Here is a 24221-nt window from a genome sequence, read left to right on the forward strand (position 1 = left end):
GGACCAGGTTTCCCTTGCTTGCCCAGAGTGCTTCATGTTCTGCGGCTTGTCCATGCTTACCAGGAATTCTTCATGTATTGGAGCTTGTCCATACTTACCCAGAATGCTTCATGTTCTGCGGTTTGTCCATGCGAATGGCCAGTTTGATCTGAAGGTTCTGGTCGGGGCAGGCCTTGGTGAGGGCCATCTTATGGAGCTCTGATGCCTTGGGGCTGTTAGGGGTTGGGTGGAGGACCACCTGGAGGAGAAAAGTATCAGACAAATTAAGATTAAGAGAGAAATTAAGAGATTAAGATATCTGATGATGACTACACAATTGTACTTTTAACCTTGACTTTTTAAAGGGCAGTGCATTCAAAAACTTGATTTTCTATTTTGTTTTGTATGATATTTACACACAATGACAGTGGTGTTTAAAATGAGGGTCGCCAAAATTAAACAAAAAAAATTAAGAGTGCAGACTATTGTTTGAGAAAGATAATTTGAAAAAGAGCAAAAATAAAAATAATAATAATAATAATAATAACTGGCATTTCAGCCTGTTCAGGTGGGATATATAAGGAGTTGGTCCCCCTTTACTGCTATAACAGCCTCCACTCTTCTGGGAAGACTTTCCACTTGATGTTAGAACATTGCTGCAGGAACTTGCTTCCATTCAGCCCCAAGAGCATTAGTGAGGTCGGGCACTGATGTTGGGCGATTAGGCCTGGCTCGCAGACATCGTCCCAAAGTGGTTCAATGGGGTTGAGGTCAGGGCTCTGTGCAGGCCAGTGCAGTTCTTTCACACTGATCTCGACAAACCATTTCTGTATAGACCTCGCTTTGTGCACGGGTGCATTGTCAAACTGTTGGAAGCACAGAATCGTTGAGAATGTCATTGTATGCTGTAGTGTTAAGATTTTCCTGCTCTGGAACTAATTGGCCTAACCCGAACCATGAAAAACAGCCCAGACCATTATTCCTCCTCCACCAAATGTTCTCCTGGCATCTGCCAAACCCAGATTCATCCGTCGGACTGCCAGATGGTGAAGCGTGATTCATCACACAAGAAAACGTGTTTCCAAGGCTCCAGAGTCCAATGGCGGTGAGCTTTACACCACTCCAGCCGACGCTGGGCATTGCGCATGGTGATCTTAGGGTAGTGTGCAGCTGCTCGGCCATGGAAACTCATTTTATGAAGCTCCCGACGAACAGTTATTGTGCTGACGTTGCTTCAAGAGACAGTTTGGAACTTGGTAGTGAATGTTGCAACCGACGACAGACCACTTTTTATGCGCTACACGCTTCAGCACTCGACAGTCCCATTCTGTGAGCTTTTGTGGCCTACCACTTTGCGGCTGAGCCGTTGTTGCTCCGAGATGATTCCACTTCACAATAACAGCACTTACAGTTGACTTACAGCGCTAACAGGGCAGAAATTTGACGAACTGACGTGTTAGAAATGTGGCATCCTATGACGGTGCCACGTTGAAAGTCACTGAGCTATTCAGTAAGGCCTTCCTACTGCCAATGTTTGTCTATGGAGATTGCATGGCGGTGTGCTTGATTTTACACACCTGTCATCAACGGGTGTGGCTGAAATAGCCGAATCCATTCATTTGAATTTCCACATACTTTTGTATATACAGTGCATTCGAAAAGCATTCAGACTCCTTGACTTTTTCCACATTTTGTTACAACCTTATTCATCAATCTACACATAAACCCATAATGACAAAGCATAAACAGGTTTTTAGAAGTTTTTGCCAATGTATTAAAAATAAGAAAACAGAAATATCACATTTAATAAGTATTCAGACCCTTTAATCAGTATTATTTTTATATTTTTGTATCCCTTTTTCGCTCCAATTTCGTGATCTTGTCCCGTTGCTGCAACTCCCGTACGGACTCAGGAGAGGCAAAGGTCGAGAGCCATGTGTCTTCCGAAACACGACCCGGCCAAGCCGCACTGCTTCTTGACACACTGCTCACTTAACCTGGAAGCCAGCCGCACCAATGTGTCAGAGGAAACACTGTACAGCTGGTGAACGTAGTCAGTGTGCATGCGCCTGGCCGCCACAAGGAATCGTTAGAGTGCGATGCGACAAGGACATCCCAGCCGTTCAAACCCTCCCCTAACCCGGACAACGCTGGGCCAATTGTGTGCCACCTTATGGGTTTCCACGTCGCGGCCGGCTGCGACACAGCCTGGGAACAAACCCGGATCTGTAGTGACGCGATGCAGTGCCTTAGGCCACTGTGCCACTCGGGAGGCTACTCAGTACTTTGTTGAAGCACCTTTGGCAGCGATTACCACCTCAAGTCTTCTTGGTTATGACGCTACAAGCTTGGCACACCTGTATTTGGGGAGTTTTTCCCATTTTTCTCTGCAGATCCTCTCAAGATCTGTCAGGTTGGATGGGGAGCGTTGCTGCACAGCTATTTTCAGGTCTCTCCAGAGATGTTCGATCAGGTTCAAGTCCAGGCTCTGGCTGGGCCACTCAAGGACATTCAGAGACTTGTCCCGCAGCCTCTCCTCCATTGTCTTGGCTGTGTGCTTAGGGTTGTTGTCCTGTTGGAAGGTGAACCTTCGCCCCAGTCTGAGGTCCTGAGGGCCCTGGAGTAGGTTTTCATGAAGGATCTCTCTGTACTTTGCTCCGTTCATCTTTCCCTCGATCCTGACTAGTCTCTCAGTCCCTGCCACTGAAAAACATCCCCACAGCATGATGCTGCCACCACCATTCTTTACCGTAAGGATGGTTCCAGGTTTCCCCGACGTGATGCTTGCATTTAGGCCAAAGAGTTCAATCTTGGTTTCATCAGACCAGAGAATCTTGTTGGAAGCAAAACTGTGTTGGATATTACAGTTGAAATGTACAGTAACAATGTAACCACCTCTGAGAGATATGGATATACTGTACATGTGTAAGCAGTATACTGTACATATCCACAAGGTTTATTGGAGAGATCTCTGGTCTGTATCCATCCAGTCAGTCAGTCAGTATTCAGCACCACGAGTCAGCATTCTCAATGATTCTGAACAAGAGTTTCCATTAAATCTTAATCGTGCTCTGGCAGCCCAGGCCCCAGTGTGCCTGTGCTGTGTGTCACGTTTGAGCCAGTGGCTCAGCGTATCTGTGTAGCCATATCAAAGGAGAGCGAAGCCCAGCAGTCCCCGCTCTACTCTGCTCCTTCCTTCTTCCCTGAAGACGGGGCGTAATCTATCTTTGCTGAGTTAAAGAGCTTTGATGAAGCCTTGCTGCCTGGCTGGCTGGCTGACTGACTGCCTGCCTCTCTGCCGCTGCAGCAGGAGATCAAAAAGCCCCATCACAGCCAAGGTCACTCCCACTGGGCTAAAACTGGTTGAATCAATGTTGTTTCCATGTCATTTCAACAACAAAAATCTATGTGATGACCTTAAATCAATGTGGAAAACTGATTGACTTTTTGCAAAAAGTCATCAACGTAAGGGAATTTAGTCTTTTTTTTCAGCCAACTTTTACCCTAAATTCTTTTTAAATTTCACATTAGTTGACAACTCAACCAAATGTCAATGAAGACCAGATGTTGAACTGACGTCCGTGCCCCGTGTGCAGCCTAGGCACACTATTACAGGACGTTGCAGGGCTCTCTCTCTGCATTAGAGGACAGGAGAGCGGAGCAAACAGATGATTAAGACATCTCTGCATGACTTACATTTACGCCATTTAGCAGACATCCTTACCCAGAGCGACAAACAGGAGCAATTAAGGTTAAGTGCCTTGCTCAAGGGCAGATCAGCTGACTTTTCACCTAGTCGGCTTGGGGACTCTTACCATATGCAATTCAGTCACACGTCTAACGTGAAGAGAAAGGACAGTTTATACAAGGACAGTTGTGGACATTATGTGGCCTGGATACGTCATTGAGGAACTATAATGTGGTCACAGCTCAAAATGTTCTGGTTGTGAGGGGTTAAAATCATCCCTGACTCAGCCCACTGTATTGGTCCTGTTTCTCCACAGGGAGAGTTTGAATGAGGCTATAGCACACCTCCTTAATATCGCCACCGGCCTAATCCAGGACAGAGAAGCCCCATCAATCAGATGGGAAATTTTAAAAACGAGTTTTGCATAATCCTCATCACCAGGGATTTCAAACAAGAACTGTGCATACCTAGGGACCAGCGGTGGCTGTAGGTTACTGTCTACACATCACATCATGCTAACAAACACAGTACTGATGACACCAGCTTTCTCTGTCCCATAACGATGTGTGCTCTGAATGGTGTATGCTCATGTGACAGAGTGTATGGTTTAGGGATTGGGACTTTACCTGGAGATGGCATACTATACTGGTTTTCCAAATCAACCCTAGCCCCTACTTCCTAACCATAATACCATAATGCTATTATCAATCCAATCCTCTCAGACCTACATGAGTGCCTAGGGATTAGGGGCTAGGGGTCGATGTGGAATCCAGCATAACTGTCTACTCAGTGACATAACAGCTCAGAGTATGGATGGCTGGGGTCACCTGGGCTTCCAGTTCAACAACTAGGAGAAATGTATTGGCCTAAAATGCAAAGGTTTGAAACAATAAGGTTTGGACACACCTACTCATTCAATGGTTTTTCTTTACATTGTAGAATAATAGTGAAGACATTAAAACTATGAAATAACACATATGGAATCATGTAGTAACCAAAAAAAGTGTTAAACAAATCAAAATATATTTTATTTCTGAGATTCTTCAAAGTTAAAAGGTGACAAGGTCGGGGTGGTATACAGAAGATAGCCCTAGGCGAGGTCAGTACAGGTGCACCCAAGCTGGGACTGAGAGACAGAAAAACAGCTTCTATCTCAAAGCCATCAGACTGTTAAATACCCTGCACCTTAGAGGCTGCTACCATATATACATAGACAGGGAATGACTGGTCACTTTAATAATGTTTACATACTGCTTTACTGATTTCATATGTATATACTGTATTCTATTATACTGTATTTTAGTCAACGCCACTCCGACATTGCTCATCCTAATATTCATATATTTCTTAACTCCTTTCTTTTACTTTAGATTTGTGTGTATTATTGTGATTTGTTAGATATTACTGCACTGTTGGAGCTAGGAACACAAGCATTTAGCTACACCTGCAATAACATCTAGTAAATATGTGTATGTGAACAATAAAATTAGATTTGATATGATTTGCTAACAGATATTATGGTAAGAACAGCTCAAATAAGCAAAGAGAAATGACAGTCCATCATTACTTTAAGACATGAAGGTCAGTCAATCCGGAAAATTTCAAGAACTTTTAAAGTTTCTTCAAGTGAAAAACATAAAGTGCTATGACAAAACTAGCTCTCATGAGGACGGCACAGGAAAGGAAGACCCAGAGTTACCTCTGCTGCAGAGGATAAGTTCATTAGAGTTACCAGCCTCAGGAATTGCAGCCCAAATAAATGCTTCACAGAGTTCAAGTAACAGACACATCTCATCAACTGTTCAGAGACTGCGTGAATCAAGCCTTCATGGTCAAATTGCTGCAAAGAAACAACTACTGAAGGACACCAATAAGAAGAGACTTGTTTGAGCCAAGAAACATGAGCAATAGACAGCACGAGCAATGAAATCTGTCGAAAGAGAGAGGAGAGCGAGAGAGAGAGAGAGAGAGAGAGAGAGAGAGATCAAAGATTGTGTTACCCTGCCCAGCTCTTTATCCTCCAGGGCCAGAACTCCAGTGCTTTCTGTAAACAGTTTCACCTTGACGGCCGGGAGGGGGTGTGTGGTGGTGAAGTCTCCCTGGGTCCCCCAGCTGAAACACAAAACACACACACACACACGTCAGAAGCATGTGACCTTCACTACATTCTTGCATAGTGGCGCCGAGGGGATGGCTGCCGTTTCACGGGCTACTAACCAACTGTGCTATTTTGTGTATTTTTTCGCATTGTTTGTCACTTATTTTGCACATATCAAATCAAATTGTATTTGTCACATGTGCCGAATACAACAGGTGTAGACCTTACAGTGAAATGCTTACTTACAAGACCTAACCAACAATGCAGTAAAAAAAAAAAAAAATAATTAAACAAAAAACCCCCAATACGAATAACAAATAAAAGTAACAAATAATTAAAGAGCAGCAGTAAAATAACAATAGCAAGGCTATATACAGGAGGTACCGGTACAGAGTCAATGTGTGGGGGCATCGGTTCGTTGAGGTAATATGTACATGTAGGTAGATTTATTAAAGTGACTATGCATAGATAATAACAGAGTCTGGGTAGCCATTTGATTAGATGTTCAGGAGTCTTATGGTTTGGGGGTAGAAGCTGTTTAGAAGCATCTTGGACCTGGACTTGGCGCTCCGGTACTGCTTGCCATGCGGTAGCGGAGAGAACAGTCTATGACTAGGGTGGCTGGAGTCTTTTACAATTTTTAGGGCCTTCCTCTGCCTGGTATAGAGGTCCTGGATGGCATGAAGCTTGGCCCCAGTGATGTACTGGGCCATACACACTACCCTCTGTAGTACCTTGTGGTCAGAGGCTGAGCAGTTGCCATACCAGGCAGTGATGCAACCAGTCAGGATACTCTCGATGGTGCAGCTGTAAAACCTTTTGAGGATCTGAGGACCCATGCCAAATCAGGTTTTGACGGGCCCTCTTCACAACTGCCTTGGTGTGCTTAGACTATGTTAGTTTGTTGGTGATGTGGACACAAAGGAACTTGAAGCTCTCAAGCGGCTCCACTACTGCCACGTCGATGAAAACGGGGGCATGCTCGGTCCTCCTTTCCCTGTAGTCCACAATAATCTCCTTTGCCTCGATCAGGTTGAGGGAGAGGTTGTTGTCCTGGCCTGTGTTGAGGATCAGCGTGGCGGAGCACTTCATGGCTACACTTCATGGCTACAGACGTGAGTGCTACGGGTCGGTCTCTTAACACCCAAAAAGAGCTTCTGGATATCAGAACAGCGATTACTCACCTCGAACTGGTCAAATATTTTTTATTTAATGAGTCCAAAGTGAAGGATATACTTCTTCTCTAAGACCAGGCCCAAATCCCTGTCATTTGCGTGAAGAAAAGACGGAAATACAGAGTGCGGAGTTCGGGGTGCCTTGTGAGAATTAGTCGGCGAGTGGGTAAACCGCTTCTACCATCTATTCTATTTGCCAACGTGCAATCACTGGAGAATAAACTGGATGATCTCCGTTCGAGACGATCCTACCAGCGGGACATTAAAAACTGTAATATCTTATGTTTCACCGAGTCATGGCTGAACGATGACACAGATAATATACAGCTGCTTGGGTTTTCCGTGCATCGGCAGGACAGAACAGCTACGTCTGGTAAGACGAGGGGTGGAGGTGTGTCTATTTGTCAATAACAGCTAGTGGCGATGTGTAATATTAAGTAAGTCTCGAGGCACTATTTATCACCTGAGGTAGAGTACCTTGTGACAAGCTGTAGACCCCACTATCTACCAAGAGAGTTTTCTATATTTTTAGTAGCCGTGTATTTAACACCACAAACCGATGCTGGCACTAAGACTCTCAACGAGCTGTATAAGGTCAGTAGCAAACAAGAAAATGCTCATCCAGAAGCGGTGCTCCTAGTAGCCGGGGACTTTAATGTAGACAAACTTAAATCCATTTTACCTAATTTCTATCAGCATGTCACATGGCAACCAGATGAAAATACTCTAGACCACCTTTACTCCACACAGAGACGCATACAAAGCTCTCCCATGCCCTCCATTTGGCAAATCTGACCATAATTCTATCCTCCTGATTCTTGCTTACAAGCAAAAACTAAAGTAGGAAGTACCAGTGACATGTTCAATACGGAAGTGGTCAGATGACGCGGATGCTACGCTACAGGACTGTTTTGTTAGCACAGACTAGAATATGTTCTGGGATTCATCCAATGGCACTCCGGAGTGTACTACCTCAGTCACCGGCTTCATCAATAAGTGCATCGATGACATCGTCCCCACAGTGACCGTACGTACATATCCCAACCAGAAGCCATGGATTACAGGTAACATCCCCACCGAGCTAAAGGTTAGAGCTGCCCCTTTCAAGGAGCTCTAATCTGGACGCTTATAAGAAATCCCGCAATGCCCTAAGACAAACCATCAAACAGGCAAAGCATTAATACAGGACAAAGACTGCATCCTACTACATCGGCTCTGACACTCATCGGATGTGTCAGGGCGTGTAAACTACAAAGGGAAAAAGGGAAACCCACCAGCTGAGCCTACCAGACGAGCTAAATGCCTTTCATGCTTTCTTCGAGTCAAGCAACACTGAAGCACGCATGAGAGCACCAGCTCTTCCGGACGTCTGTGTGATCACGCTCTCCATAGCAAGACCTTTATTCAGGTGAACATTCACAAGGCCGCGGGGCCAGACGGATTACCAGGACGTGTACTCAGAGCATGCACTGACCAACTGGCAAGTGTCTTCACGGACATTTTCAACCTCTCCTTGACTGAGTTTATAATACCTACATGTTTCAAGCAGACCACCATAGTCCCTGTGCCCAAGAAAGCAAAGGTAAGCTGCCTAAATGACTACCGACCTATGGCATGTCAGTAGCCATGAAATGCTTTGAAAGGCTGGTCATGGCTCACATCAAACCATCATCAAGGAAACCCTAGACCGACTCAAATTCACATATCACCCCAACAGATCCACAGATGATGCAATCTCAATCACACTGCCCCTTCCCACTTGGACAAAAGAAACACCTATGTGAGAATGTTGTTCATTGAGTACAGCTCAGCGTTCAACATCATAGTGTCCACAAAGCTCATCACTATGCTAAGGACCCTGGTACTCAATACCTCCCTCTGCAACTGGATCCTGGACTTCCTGACGTGCCACCACCAGGTGGTAAGTGTAGGCAACAACACATCTGCCATGCTGATCCTCAACACAAAGGTGGAGTCAATCACCACCTTCCGGAGACACCTGAAACCCCACCTCTTTAAGGAATACCTGGGATAGGATAAAGTAATCCTTCTAACCCCCCCCCCCTTAAAAGATTTAGATGCACTATTGTAAAGTGGTTTTTTCCACTGGATATCATAAGGTGAATGCACCAATTTGTAAGTCGCTCTGGATAAGAGCGTCTGCTAAATGACTTAAATGTAAATGTAAATGTAAATGTAACACGGGGGCCCCCCAGGGGTGCATACTCAGTTCCCTCCTGTACTCCCTGTTCACTCATGACTGCACGGCCAGGCACGACTCCAACACCATCATTAAGTTTGCCGATGACAACAGTGGTAGGCCTGATCACAGACAACGATGAGACAGCCTATAGGGAGGAGGTCAGAGACCTGACCGTGTGGTGCCAGGACAACAACCTCTGCCTCAACATGAGCGAGACAAAGGAGCTGATCGTGGACTACAGGAAAAGGAGTGCCGAACACGCCCCCATTCATATCGACGGGGCTGTAGCGGAGTGGGTCAAGAGTTTCAAGTTCCTTGGCGTCCACATCACCAACAAACTATCATGGCCAAAACACACCAGGACAGTCGTGAAGAGGGCACGACAACACCTTTCCCCCTCAGGAAACTGAAAAGATTCTGAAAATGGTCCCCAGATCCTCAGAAAGTTCTATAGCTGCACCATCGAAAGCATCCTGACTGCTTGCATCACCGCCTGGTATGGCAACTGCTCGGCATCTGACCGTAAGGCTCTACAGAGGGTAGTGGGTACGGCCCAGTACATCACTGGGGCCCCATGCCTCCTGCCATCCAGGACCTATATACTAGGTGGTGTCAGAGGAAGGCCCAAAAAAATTGTCAAAGACTCCAGTCACCCTAGTCATAGACTGTTCTCTCTGCTACCGCACGGCAAGCGGTACCGGAGCGCCAAGTCTAGGTCCAAAAGGCTCCTTAACAGCTTCGACCCCCAAGCTATAAGACTGCTGAACAATTAATCAAATGGCTACCCGGACTATTTACATTGACTACTTCCCTCGACTAACCTGTACCCCCGCACATTGACTCGGTACCGGTACCCCCTGTATATAGCCTCATTATTGTTATTTTATTGTGTTACTTTTTCTTAACTCAATTTCTTGAACGGCATTGTTATTTAAGGGCTTGTAAGTAAACATTTTCCATTAAGGTCTACTCCTGTTGTATTCGGCACATGTCATAAATAACGTTTGATTTGATTTTTGACACAGGTCACAAGACATGGGCATCTTCAACATCTACAGGGCTGTAGCTTTAGGCCAGGATGCAAACAAACACAGACAAACATCCTGTGCACAGTCATTTAATTTGGAATTTGATTTATGTTTGAGATGACATTTGCAGTCTTTACAGCGAAAGTTAGATCAGCCAACATTCTGGAAATGCCTTTAAAAGTCTATCCCTGTGCTCAGGTTGTTTGTTATTCTGTGTTGGATTGAATCCTAGCCTAAATGAACATCTACCTGGCCCAGAAGAATTGCACAAGATCCACTAGAATTGCCTTCCCTGTTTTCCCTTTATCTCTCATGTTCTCTCTCTCTCTCTGTCTGCTGCTCTTTTTCTCTCATCCTCTTTCCCAAAGGTCGATATCGGCGCTCTCAGAAAGAGTGAGAAGTGGTTGTTAAAAAATAAAACTTTATAACCAAAGTGGTAAAGTAAAAACAATAAACTGGGGCTGGGTAAGCTAGGTACTGCTCAGTTATGAGACAGACTGAGAATAGCAGCTGACACTATTTGTCGTGGCTGAACGTACAAAGGGTAGAAGCAGAGAGCAGTAGAAGGTATATAAAATGCTGTGCAGAAGCAACATTTCAATTTATTACAGAGAGGATATAGAGTGAGACTGAGTGGGAGACTGGCGCACCGGCCGCTCCACACAGGCAAGCGCAGCCTGAGGGAGCCCTACCACTCACACAGAGACACACACAAACACTCATGTATGCACACACACACACACAACGAGATATATGCTAACATGTTCATAGGGGTTATTGTGTCATGATTGGATGGCATGTGATATCATCATCATCGAGACAGGCAGCACAAGACAGAGCCAGCAGTCTGACGCTGTGTGCGTGTGCGCGTGTGTGTGTGTGTGTGTGTGTGTGTGGGAGCGTCTGTTTGCCGTTTCTCCTCCTGCTGTGAGCTGCATCTGTGAGTGACAATGTCTTTCTCCTCTGCCTTACTGACATGAACAGCCATCACCACCAGGTGGTGTCTCATCTCACACTGGGAATGTGATCAGAATGTTACTGTTTCACATTGGCCCCTTAGTTCTACTACCTACATTGATCATGCATTTATTGAGTATGATTATATACAATAAGAATGAGAGCAGTACTGTATTATATTCAGGGATCATTTGTTACACTAAATAACACAAGATTTGGGCTCCCGAGTGGCGCAGCGGTCTAAGGCACTGCATCTCAGTGCTGGAGGCGTCACTACAGACCCTGTTTCGATTACAGGCTGTATCACAACTGGCTGTGATTGGGAATCCCATAGGGTGATGCACAATTGGCCCAGCGTCAACTGGGTTCGGATGGGGTACGCTGTCATTGTAAATAAGAATTTGTTCTTAACTGACTTACATTGTTAAATAAAGGTAAAAAAAAGAAAAGATCCTAGATCAGTCAGGACACGTCTCATCCTGTACAAGGAGGTTCTTAAAACAGCGCCTGTGTGATGGTTTATGCGATGGATAAGCTGACAGCTAGCTAGCAGCACGAGATGCTTGTCATTTCCAGGAGTGCTAGAGGGGGACTCTCTCCTGCTCCATTAAGATGTCATGTCCTAATCACTCTCCCCGCCTGGCAGCACTGGAGTAGGGGCACACACACAGAGGCTGCTCTCCCTATCTCTCTCCCCTTTTCTCCACCACTTTGTTTGTCATCCTGTCATTTTCTCTGTTCATGCCTATCCTTCATCTATTGCTCTCCCCCTTCGCTCTCTATTCTTTTTCTCTCATCTCCCTCTCATTATAAAATGGCACTTGAATCTGTGAGAGAGCAAGAGGACGAGTCTCTAAAATAGTTCATAATCACGAGCTGAACATCACATCACTGGAGAGAGGCTGGCATCACAGACACACTGTAACATTACAGACGGCTTCCTTTATAACAGCAGACAGACTCAGGATCCAGTCTGCGAACGCCCATTCACAGTCACATTAATTCCTTCATCATTAACATCACCACTTTTAACATTCAGGAAGGGTTGATGAAAGGCTGTGACCACAATGAACCTGAACCAACTTAATGTGTTCAACCTGAATAGATCGTTTCGGTATGTATCTACTGTTTATGGTTACACATCTCGGTGAACTTGAGGTGTTCCAAGGAGAACCTTTTTGGAAAGCTCTCATCCTGAAATGGGGGGCTTTGCCGGTGTTATCTTTTCACTCATCATCTGACCTGCCTTTAATTCCCATGGAGACAGACTGTTCTAAATGGAGGATTACACTGGGAGCGTCCTTTCACACTTGGATCAGCTGACTCAGGAATCACAGCGTGAAGAGAAGGTGACTGCATTCAGGTCACATGAGAGCAATACATGAGTCAGTGGATGTTAAGCTCAGGCAGGTTAAGAGTTGAGGTGAGAGAGGCACAGAGAAAGAGAGACAGACAGAGACAGACAGAGACAGACAGAGAAAGAGACAGACAGAGAAAGAGACAGACAGAGAAAGAGACAGAAGGGTCTTACGTTGGCTTGGAGGCCTCAGCCTGGTCTGTCTGCAGTTTCTCCCCTCCCTCCACCTCCATGGTGCAGTAAACGATCCTGTTAGGAGCCAGAGACTTCAGGCCCACCACCTCCATGATCACCACCTGGAGGGCACAAATAGCAGGTCGTGAAACCATGGGTGTATGCGGTAAGGTTCACAATGTAGCAGAAATGTACCAAATATAGAGTTGACATTACTCTGGTCTGGGCAATATTCTGTTACATTGCACCCTCCTGAAAAGGCTCACGCACGGGCCCTAACTGATATAGGTGCTCTATACATGACTACAACAATCTCCTTGACATAAACCAACAAAGGTACAGTAAATACATACAACCTCAAAAAAAAAACATTAACGAATACATTACTGTAAAATGCATTAACCTCCTAAGCTATATTGGTCAACAACATATACGGTATGTTTTAAACCAGTAATTTTTAACTGGTGAGTCGTGGCCCAAAGTTGGGTCATGGGAGGTTTTGAATGGGTCGCGGGTGTCTGAATAAAAATCTTATGAAAATGTTGATTGAAAAAATACTCCAGTCTGAATGACTAAACAACTAAAACCAGGTAGAACGTGGTAAAAAAGTGAGTAAATTTAATCTCTGAAAAATCTTTCTTCAATCACACTATTTTCAATATAGATATATTACCAGCGCTATTTAGTGGATTTGGTTGATTTTGTGGTCTCAAACCAGTGAGTTTATTATCATTCTCCATCAAGAATATGAAATACTGACAATGACAAATGTTGTTCCCTTGTCATATAATTGCCACATTCACTACCAGTATAGCATAAAAAATACAGTATTTTGGCAAAAAGAAAATTGAGATGTGAATATTACTAAGACAACTTGGTTCAATTTGGGTCCTGACCCAAAACCAGTTGAGAACCACTGTCTTAAACTACACTACACCCCGACTGAGAGAAAGATACTAACATTTAGGCCTACTCAAGCGAACTACAACTCTTGACCATTAAAAAGGAAAAGACAATGGAGGCCAAAAATCCCATCACAAAATTCCATGACAGAAGCTACAAATCAGGCCAGCCTCTCCGATCTATAAAGCAGTAGTTTCAGTAATAGCACCATAATCACTGCATCTGCTCTGCTCCCCACTACAATCAACTGCTGGGACTGGGAAGGAGCAGTATTAATCTGCCCATGCTAAAATTATACTTCCTTCTCCTAAAGTAGCAAGGGGAACAGAAACAGCTCTTCTGCGTATACTGAATTCTCTTAGATCATTCATCATAACAGGAGTTATTATGATGACTAATGAAGTTGCTATGAAATTAAAAGAGGAGGATTTATTTTGTTTCACTACATTATCCTGGTCTACCTTGTGATCTGTGATTTATAATTTAACAATGGAAGTCTACCCCAGTGATTGGGGAGTACTCTAGAGGAGTCATTTAGGCAGAATGTTCTTCCTGAAAGCTTCCATCTATTTTTCTTCTCTTTCTTTATGGCTAGAGGGCCATCTGTTTGCAATCTATACTGGGTTAATTTTCAGGGTAGGAGTGATGATCTAGGATCAGTTTTGTTTTTCATAATTACATAATTAATCAACTTCATGTTATTTATTACGCAGAAATTCTAGTGTTTCTATATCAAACGGCGTTGTTATATTTCAGTCTTCTGTGATGTATATAAAGTGTAATATTGGAATGCAAACTGGAAATGGAATACATTTGAACTTTATATCTGACATGGTACAATTGACTTATTTTTAAGCCCATAACCATGTGTGTGAGGTGTATACTTTTGCTTCAAAATAGATTTATTTATTTATTTATTTTTATTTCACCTTTATTTAACCAGGTAGGCAAGTTGAGAACAAGTTCTCATTTACAATTGCGACCTGGCCAAGATAAAGCAAAGCAGTTCGACAACATACAACAACACAGAGTTACACATGGAGTAAACAACATACAGTCAATAATACAGTAGAAAAAAAAAAGACTATATACAATGTGAGCAAATGATGTGAGATAAGGGAGGTAAAAGCAAAAAAATGCCATGGTGGCAAAGTAAATAAAGTATAGCAAGAAAAATACTGGAATGGTAGATTTGTAGTTTGAAGAAAGTTCAAAGTTCAAATATAAATAATATGGTGCAAAGGAGCAAAATAAATAAAATAAATAAATACAGTAGGGGAAGAGGTAGTAGTTTGGGCTAAATTATAGATGGGCTATGTACAGGTGCAGTGATCTGTGAGCTGCTCTGACAGCTGGTGCTTAAAGCTAGTGAGGGAGATAAGTGTTTCCAATTTCAGAGATTTTTGTAGTTCGTTCCAGTCGTTGGCAGCAGAGAACTGGAAGGAGAGACGACCAAAGGATGAGTTGGCTTTAGGGGTGACCAGAGAGATATACCTGCTGGAGCGCGTGCTACAGGTGGGTGCTGCTATGGTGACCAGTGAGCGGAGATAAGGGGGGACTTTACCTAGCAGGGTCTTGTAGATGACCTGGAGCCAATGTGTTTGGCGACGATTATGAAGTGAAGGCCAGCCAACGAGAGCATACAGATCGCAGTGGTGGGTTGTATATGGGGCTTTGGTGACAAAACGGATGGCACTGTGATAGACTGCATCCAGCTTGTTGAGTAGGGTATTGGAGGCTATTTTGTAAATGACATCGCCGAAGTCGAGGATTGGTAGGATGGTCAGTTTTACGAGGGTATGTTTGGCAGCATGAGTGAAGGATGCTTAAGGATGTTTAAGACTATCAAGAAAAACTCTGTGTGACCCTGATTTAGCCCACTGCAGTAAAAGGCTAAAGAATGATTTTTAAGACTTTAAGTACAATTCTTACAAGCTTGATTGGCTGGTAGCTTATTCTTTAGATGTTTGGAGCTGCTGGTTAACCATGATGTGCAGGATTAATCAAAGTGACACTGGACTAGTGCACTTGCCAGATTCTTTAGGGTGTCTATAGCTAGGTTTCCATCCAATTGGTGACTGATTTTTATGTGAATATTCTAAAATCTTCATAAAAACAATATGCCATTTCAGAGTTTCCTTTAGGAAAATTTGCGCTGGACAACATGACAGGGAAGATTTTCATTGACCAGCCAACACCATCAATAAACAAGGGATGTCCTTAAAAACAGCCTAAGACAAGTTAGGCTACTTTCCTGAAACAATAATTGTCCACCTCTCGGTTCAGCTGTCAGAGATTTGTCAGAGATATATATATATATAGGAAGAGAAGTTTAGTCCTAACCCCAGAAAGATAGAGATATGCCCGTGGCATGCTATGACACCGACATGCATTTCTTTATGTCAAGTGGCTACTGCGTCTGCTATACAGATAGAGATGTACAGAAGGAAAGTCATTAGTTCATTTTCAATCCAAATATTTTGTGTAAAGATAAGTGTTATATTGTTAGATTATAGGAGTAACTCTGGAAGGCCTGAAACAGTCTTCCTCACCTGAAGTGCACCGAGGCGCACTGCCTTCATATCATAGGCCTGCAGTAGCTAAAGCTTAATAGCGGCCACACCATACCTAACCTCCACAAACGTTTCTAAACTAAAAAAGGAAAAGACAATGGAGTCCAAAAACCCCATTACTAAATTCAATGACAGAAGCTACAAATCAGGCCAGCCTCTCTGATCTATAAAGCAGTAGTTTCAGTCCTCGCACCATAATCACTACATCTGCTCTGCTCCCCACTACAATCAACTGCTGAGACTGGGAGGGAGCAGTATTAATCTGCCCATGCTAGAATAATACCTTATTCTCCTACAGTAGCCAGGGTAACAGAAACAGCCCTTCTGCATACATTGAATTCTCTGAGATTATAATAACTCTTGTTATGATGAATGATGAGTAACAAAGTTGCAACGAAATTATAAAAGGAGGTTTTTATTTTGGTTCACTACATTATCCAGGTCTACCTTGTGATCTCTGATTTATAAATAAACAACGGAAGTCTACCCTCGTGATCGGGGAGTACTGTAGAGGAGCCATTTCGACAAAATGTTCTTCCTGAAAGCTTTCATTTATTTTTCTTCTCTTTCTTTATGGCTAGAAGGCCATCTGTTTGCAATCTATACTGGGTTTATATTCAAAAGCGTCTAAGAGTAGGAGTGCTGATCTAGGATCATTTTGGCTTTTTAAAGCATAACAATTAAGCGGGTGGACCTGATTCTACATCATTCAGCACTCCAACTCTTAGACGTTTTGTGAATAGGGGCTCTGGTCTAGAATTATATACATCTAGAGAGAGAAGATAACTATAAGCAAACACTTCTTGGGACTTTGGCCTGGAATGTATTCATGTGCTAAAATAATCAATAGACCAATGAAAGTGCAGATCAGATCTAGTTTTCCAAAGGGCCAGCTGAGATATATATATATATATTGCTATATCATCACCACCACAGACATCAATAGAAAGTGCTAGAGCATGTCAGGCTCTGTTTTCCCTTGCCCTGCAGAACATAGAGCCATTGTTAATAAATATGTTGATAATGTGTATGATGACTCATTCTCTTTATAAAGACAGAGGCAGGTGAAAAGGTCTGTCTGAGAGCGAGAAGCTCGGGATAATAGGGTGGAGCTCTCTGAGGTACTGTTTCTATAGAACATTTGTATGGTATTAATCTCTATTCAAATGGACTTGTGCTTACAGTGTGACTTCTTTGTGACTGGGAAAATCACATTACAGAAAGGGTAACAATGTATTTAGGATATTCTCTCATAATGCCAAAATGCTGAGGTCTTATCCTTCCTAGACAGGGTTAGGGCTAGTGCCAGGTGAAGGGTCAGGGCTAGGGTTAGCACCTCCATAGTCAAGAGGAGCACCACATCATACTTGGACAGGGTTAAGGTTAAGGTCAGGTTTAAGGTCAGGGCTAGGGTTAGGACCTCCAGACTGCAGGAGAACATGACTTCAGACTTGGCAAGGCTTAGTGTTAGGGTTGGAGTTAGGGTTCAGGCTAGATTTAGGGCAGTGGTTAGGGTTCCTACCTCCAGAGTAAAGGAGAGCACCACATCAGACTTGGACAGTGTGTTCTCGTCCTCCTGACCCATGTCCATGATGGAGGTGTTGTGCCCTTTCTTCAGCTTCTGCAGTTTGAACTCTCCTCCCTTGGACACGGGCATGCTCTCTAGGTTGGCCATCAGCTGGTTCACCGACGCCTTCAGCTCCTCTATGTACATCTGCTCCATCTCCTTCGACACAAACTTGGGGAATTTGCCTCCCTTTGAAGAAGAAAGAAATCGCATCAATAAGTATGTTACAGAAGGGTTTTTACCATACAAGTCAGCTTTTGTGTCCATATGGGCTGGTCATCCCAATGAAGCAAGACACTATAATAATAATATAAATTAAAATCAAATCCAAATAATGTATTACTGTATCGTCAACACTAATGTGAATACATGTCATTCAATAGATTACCAGATATAGCCTACAGTATATTAAATGTGACTGTTTCTACAATAGTGAAGCTCTCGGAGAACTCGCAGCGTGAAGCCGTTTTGATGCTTACAAACGGTTTATTCAGGTTTATGTGTGGCTCTGCACAATGTAACCAGTGTGTTGATGTTGTTCTGCTGCAGTATGTATAGGCTATCAGACTCACCCTGGCAATCTGATCGGCCATCTGCAGGCGTCCATCCAGCTCCCGTCTGATCTGGGCAGCCTGCTCGTCCAGGTTGTCCAACTAGAGGGTCAAACACAGGAAGAAGTGTTTTGCGCACATATTTTTAAATAAACTTGTCCAGGTGTTGGATTAGAGAGCATAATGGCACTACCAAGTCTGAGTTTAATCAAGCAATGTTTTGACCCCAACGAGGCCTTCTTCAGGACAACAGAACTGCAACACAGAGGAACCTGTGCGCATCGCACAACTTTTCTAGAGATTTTAATATTGTAGAAACTCAAATCACTGCTCCTGTCACACCCTGATCAGTTTCACCTGTACTCATTATTGTCTCCACCCCCTCCAGGTGTCGCTTGTTTTCCCCGAGAAGTGTGAGTTCCACCACTCTACAGTCACCTTTCTGGGATATGTCATTGCTGAGGGCAATGTTCAGAAGGATCCTGGAAATGTGAAAGCAGTGGCCGCTGACATCTCTGCCTTCGTCACTGCATGCACTGTGTGTGCTCAAAACAAGACTCCACGACAAGCTCCTTCTGGCCTCCTGCAGCCACTACCGGTTCCTCATTGTCCCTGGTCTCATATATCTTTGGAATTTGTCACTGGGCTCCCTCCGTTTTATGGCAACACTGTCATTCTGGCGGTAGTCAACCGGTTCTCCAAGGCCGCCCATTTCATCCCTCTACCTAAACTACCTTCTGCCAAGGAGACGGCCCCGCTTATGGTGCAACATGTCTTCCGGATCCATGGACTCCCGGTAGACATGGTCTCTGATCGGGGTTCTCGTCTCAGTTCTGGAAGGCATTCTGCACCCTTATTGGGTCGTCGGCCAGCCTGTCATCCGGGTTCCATCCCCAAACTAACGGTCAGTCAGAGCGAGCCAACCAAGACCTGGAGACCACCTCAAGGTGCCTGGTCTCAACCAACCCCACTTCCTGGAGCCGTCAACTGGTCTGGGTGGAGTATGCCCGGACCACTCTTCCCAGTTCTGCCACGGGACTCTCCCCTTTTGAGTGCTCCACGGGGTATCAGCCTCCACTCTTCCCTGAGCAGGAGGTCAGTGTACCCTCGGCCCAGATGTTTGTCTGCCACTATCTACGTACCTGGAGAAGAGCCAAGGTGGCTATTCTCATGACCAACTCTGTCACACCCTGATCAGTTTCATCAAGTCAACCAGTGTGTTTTTCCCGTACTCCTTTTGCTATTCCTCCCGGTTTTGACTCTTGCCTGTATTCTGGACTCTGTGCCCGCCCGCCTGACCATTCTGCCTGCCCTGACCTCGAACCTTTCTGCCACACTGTACCTCCTGGACTCTGAACTGGTTTTGACCTTTTTGCCTGTCCACGACCATTCTCTTGCCTTCCCCTATTGGATGATTAAATATTGTAAGACTCCAACCATCTGCCTCCTGTGTCTGCATCTGGGTCTCGTCTTGTGTCATGATAGCTCCACATATTTCAACCAACTTGCCAAGTTTCCAAATGATCTGTGTAACTTGTCTATTTTACTTCAGCTTCTGCATTTATTTCGAGTGCTTGCTTTGTGTTTGTCATGTGATTTATTGTATGCCGCCTCTCAAAGTTACGCTCATGCACGCTCACACTCTAAATCTAGGCACGGACGTGTGCGAATGCTCGAGAGGGGCACACCCCTTATTACCACGGATTCTGTCCATTTGTAAATGTGATTATTTGTTTGAGAGCTCTATAACATTTACTGGTCTGAATTAGAAAGGCCTGTGTGAATGTGATGACTATTAGTCTGGTTTAAACATTTGTACAGCCTCTGTTGGTTAAAGGTTTTAACCAGTTAATTAGTTATATACCCCCCTTCTTCGTGTGGCAATGGTTTTGCCCATGGGGTGTCTCAAGGTATTTCTACCTAGCTGTGCCAGTCAGTGTTTGAACTTCGAGGGGCTCTGACAGGGAGTGTATCTCTATGGGTAGGGTATATGTTTGTCTCAACAGTAGACCTAGGCTACCCTTACCCTGTTTACTACAGCCAAATCCTGTTTTGGATTGAGTTTATTTGGATCGTGATTTCTTTGAAGAAATTCATTTTTATCCATTGTTTGTTTCGCCCCGTTTGCCTATTTCTGTCATTATTATTTACTCCAACCACTATCATTACTTTTCTAGGTCTCCTGCCTATCTACCTGCAAGAATGGACTACCTGCAAGAAATGACTGCCTTCCTATGGCTGCCAGACATGTTTACCCTTTCACTCAGTCCAACTGAAGGAGGGCAAAACACAGCGAATCAGCTCAGAGACCAGGAGGACCCAAGGAGGACATCACCTCACCACACGGACATAATCAATACAATCTGCATTATGATCCTACATGGAATAAGACCAGGGCCTGTATTCAAAGTGTGTCAGATTAGAAGCACTGATCTAGGATCAGGTCCACCGTCCATGTAGTTGCATCAATTAGGGTCTAAAAGACTAAACTGATCCTAGATTAGCATTTTTTGTAAATATTGGCTGTATCCCAACGATCTCTACCTTCTCCCATGTTTTCACTTCCCTTCGCTGATTTGAATGGAAATAACTGGTATAAAAAACATGGTGAAACTCTACCAATCCAATTATTTAGGATGTGGGGAAGTAGTGGGAAGTAGTGAACGTGCGCATACACTACTTCAGGAGAAAGGAGAGATTATTGGGATGCACACATGGGCCCAGGAGGACATTACCACGGAGCTGGGCAATGAATACATTCTCCATTATGTTCCTGCATGACCCCCAAAAGGCTCCTCTAGACAGCCAGGGTCACGGAGTAAAAGGTCAACACCCACCTCCCATGTTGATAATTTATCCCCTCTGATCTCAGGTTGGGTGATTGGATTCACACTCCGTTAATAAATACTGTAATGACGACTGACAGAAGGAAGTGAGGCTGACTTTACTTATAGGGCTGGTTTCCCAGGCACATATTAACCCTAGTCCTGGACCAAAAAGCACTTTCAATGGAGAATTTCCATTGAATTTTAATCATGGATTAGGAAATCTGTGTCTGGGAAACCGGCCTATACTGTAGGTGTCTATGTAGGTAGAAAGGGCCCATTAATATGGATAGCTATCTATCATTGATAATGCATCTCCTAGATCTCAGTGTCACAAAAGGTGCCATGTTGAATTGACCAAAATGCAGCGGGTATGTGGATACTCATTCTTTTAATGGAAAAAACGAAAAGCATCCACAGGAAAAACAAAACAATAAACAGTACTCACGACTCGACAGTGTAGCAGGCTAAATAAACGCAGTGCTCACAAACAACTACCCACAAAGACAAACACACCCTTTTATATAGGACTCCCAATCAAAGGCAACTCAACACACCTGCCTTCAATTGGGAGTCCCATCCCAATTAACTATACATAGAAAACGAACCTAGAACCTATACCCACAACTAACTAACTAAACATAGAAATACATAAACACAGAGCAGTGCCCAAAACCCCCGGAATACATAAATAAAACGACCTACTACCTACACCACCACCCCAAACCATATAAAACAAATACCCTCTGCCACATCCTGACCAAACTCCAACAACAAATAACCCTTAACTGGTCAGGACGTGACACTCAGGATCAGTCATTGGATTCATGCTGTGTAAATACTAAGAATGTACTGTACACCAGGGTTGGGGTCAATTGAATTTCAATTCAGTCAAAACTGAATTTATATCCTAAAATGACTGAATGAAAATGGGATTGACCCTAATGTATTGACTTGACTGACAGAAGCACAATTGAAGCTCTTTGTAGTTGTATTTTTCTTTGTAGGTAGAGTAATACATAAATATGAATAGCCTTTGAGCGTATGTGGCTAAACTGTGTGGTTGGATGCTTATGTTTGTCCTATTTCACAGATGTACAAGTGTGTATTATACGCATGTGTGAATTTGACATTTGTTTTTTGCATATCCCAACTCCCCCTGAGACACCCTTGGTGTGTGTGTGAGTGTGTGTGTGTGTGTGTGTGTGTGTGTGTGTGTGTGTGTGTGTGTGTGTGTGTGTGTGTGTGTGTGTGTGTGTGTGTGTACATACTGTACAGTGCATTCTGAAAGTATTCAGACCCCTTCCCTTTTCACGAATTTTGTTACAGCCTTATTCTAAAATGGATTAAACAAAAATGTTCCTCATCAATCTACACACAATACCCAATAATAAAAAAGCAAAAACAGGTTTTTAGAAAAACAGAACCTTATTTACATAAGTATTCAGACCCTTTTTTATGAGACTTGAAATTGAAGTCAGGTGCATCCTGTTTCCATTGATCATCCTTGATGCGTCTACAACTTGACTAGAGTCCACCATTGGTAAATTCAATTGATTGGACATGATTTGGAAAGGCACACACCTGTCTATATAAGGTCCCACAGTTGACAGTGCATGTTTGCCAAAAGGCCCCTAAAGGACTCTCAGACCATGAGAAACAAGATTGTCTGGTCTAATGAATCCAAGATTGAACTCTTTGGCCTGAATGTCAAGCATCACGTCTGGAGGAAACCTGGCACTATCCCTACGGTGAAGCATGGTGGAGGTGGCAGCATCATGCTGTGGGGATGTTTTTCACCGGCAGGGACTGGCAGACTAGTCAGGATTGAGGGAAAGCTGAACGGAGCAAAGTACAGAGAGATCCTTAATGAAAACCTGCTCCAGAGTGTTCAGGACCTCAGACTGGGTTGAAGACTCACCTTCCAACATGACAACGACCATAAGCACACAGCCAAGACAATGCAGGAGTGGCTTTGGGACAAGTCTTTGAATGTCCTTGAGTGGCCTAGCCAGAGCCCGGACTTGAACCCGATTGAACATCTCTGGAGAGACCTGAAAATAGCTTTGCAACGACGCTCCCCATCGAACCTGACAGAGCTTGAGAGGAACTGGGAGAAACTCACCAAATACAGGTGTACCAAGCTTGTAGCGTCATACCCAAGAGAACTTGAGGTGTAAGTGCCTTTGAACGGTGTATGGCAGTAAGTGCCAGGTGCACCGCTTTGTGTGTCAAGAACTGCAACGCTATTGTGATTTTCACACTCAAACTTTTTCTAGTGTGTATCAAGAATGGTCCACCACACAAACGACATCAAGCCAACTTGAGACAACTGTGGGAAGCATTGGAGTCAGCATGGGCTAGCATCCCTGTGGAATGCTTCTGACACCTTGTAGAGTCCATGCCCCAACAAATTGAGACTGTTCTGTGGGCGAAATGGGTGCAAATCAATATTGTTCTTATTGTTTTGTGCAGTCAGTGTATACCTCTCTGAAGTACAGCTAGAAGCTGTAAGGAATTATGGTATGAAGTTATAGCCTGGCAATGCTTGCTTGCATAGAAGTAAGCAATGCTTCCATAGAACGTAAGGAGTAGTGCCTCCCTATAGGATCTCTCTTGAGACCCAGCTGTATATCCCTGTAGATTAATTTGCTGCCATAAGCAAGTAAGCAATGACTCCCCAGTCCCAAGACGTGCATCTCTCTCTGCATGCTGGGAGTGTTTAGTGCATGCTGGGAAATGTATGAGCGAGTGTTGTCTGGAGTTAGATCGCCTGTTTTTTCCTTCTTGTTTTACTTTTCTTGGTGGTTTTCCTTTTCCTATGCATGATTAAGGTGATTATTTGTTGTGGCAGAATTAAGTATATTGTTTTTCTTGTCGAAATTCTCCTGGTTTGGCAGGGATGGCGACCCACATGGGGAAGCCGTCCCTTTCACTTCAGCACAGCTATAGGTGTTACTGAAGCTACTGTCACTGGATGAGTTTCTGTTCGCCATTGGAAAGAAGGTAGGCTATGAGAATGTTGCTTATGATGAATAATGAATAAAGCTGATGAATAAAGCCGTGGTGGTTTTTCTTAAAGAAGAGCGTCTTGTTGAGCATGGCGTATTTCTTAAAGGTATGTTATTCAAGTTACGCCCCTT

General features: G+C 43.9%; 1 protein-coding gene across 14 annotated transcripts in view; it reads right to left on the bottom strand.

The window, feature by feature from the left end:
• The window catches only part of LOC115208107 (calcium-dependent secretion activator 1), a 161509-nt gene that overhangs the window by 42671 nt on the left and 94617 nt on the right, over window positions 1-24221 (bottom strand). For all 14 annotated transcript variants that reach the window (XM_029775890.1, XM_029775904.1, XM_029775898.1 and 11 more), the window contains exons 4-8: window positions 18275-18355; window positions 17658-17891; window positions 12660-12781; window positions 5668-5779; window positions 99-238 (exon numbers count right to left, since the gene is read on the bottom strand). In XM_029775890.1, coding sequence (XP_029631750.1) covers window positions 99-238; window positions 5668-5779; window positions 12660-12781; window positions 17658-17891; window positions 18275-18355 — 689 coding nt within the window. The remainder of the gene's footprint in view (window positions 1-98; window positions 239-5667; window positions 5780-12659; window positions 12782-17657; window positions 17892-18274; window positions 18356-24221) is intronic.

Source organism: Salmo trutta, chromosome 14 (assembly GCF_901001165.1).
Source record: "Salmo trutta chromosome 14, fSalTru1.1, whole genome shotgun sequence".
Classification (NCBI taxonomy): Eukaryota; Metazoa; Chordata; class Actinopteri; order Salmoniformes; family Salmonidae; genus Salmo; species Salmo trutta.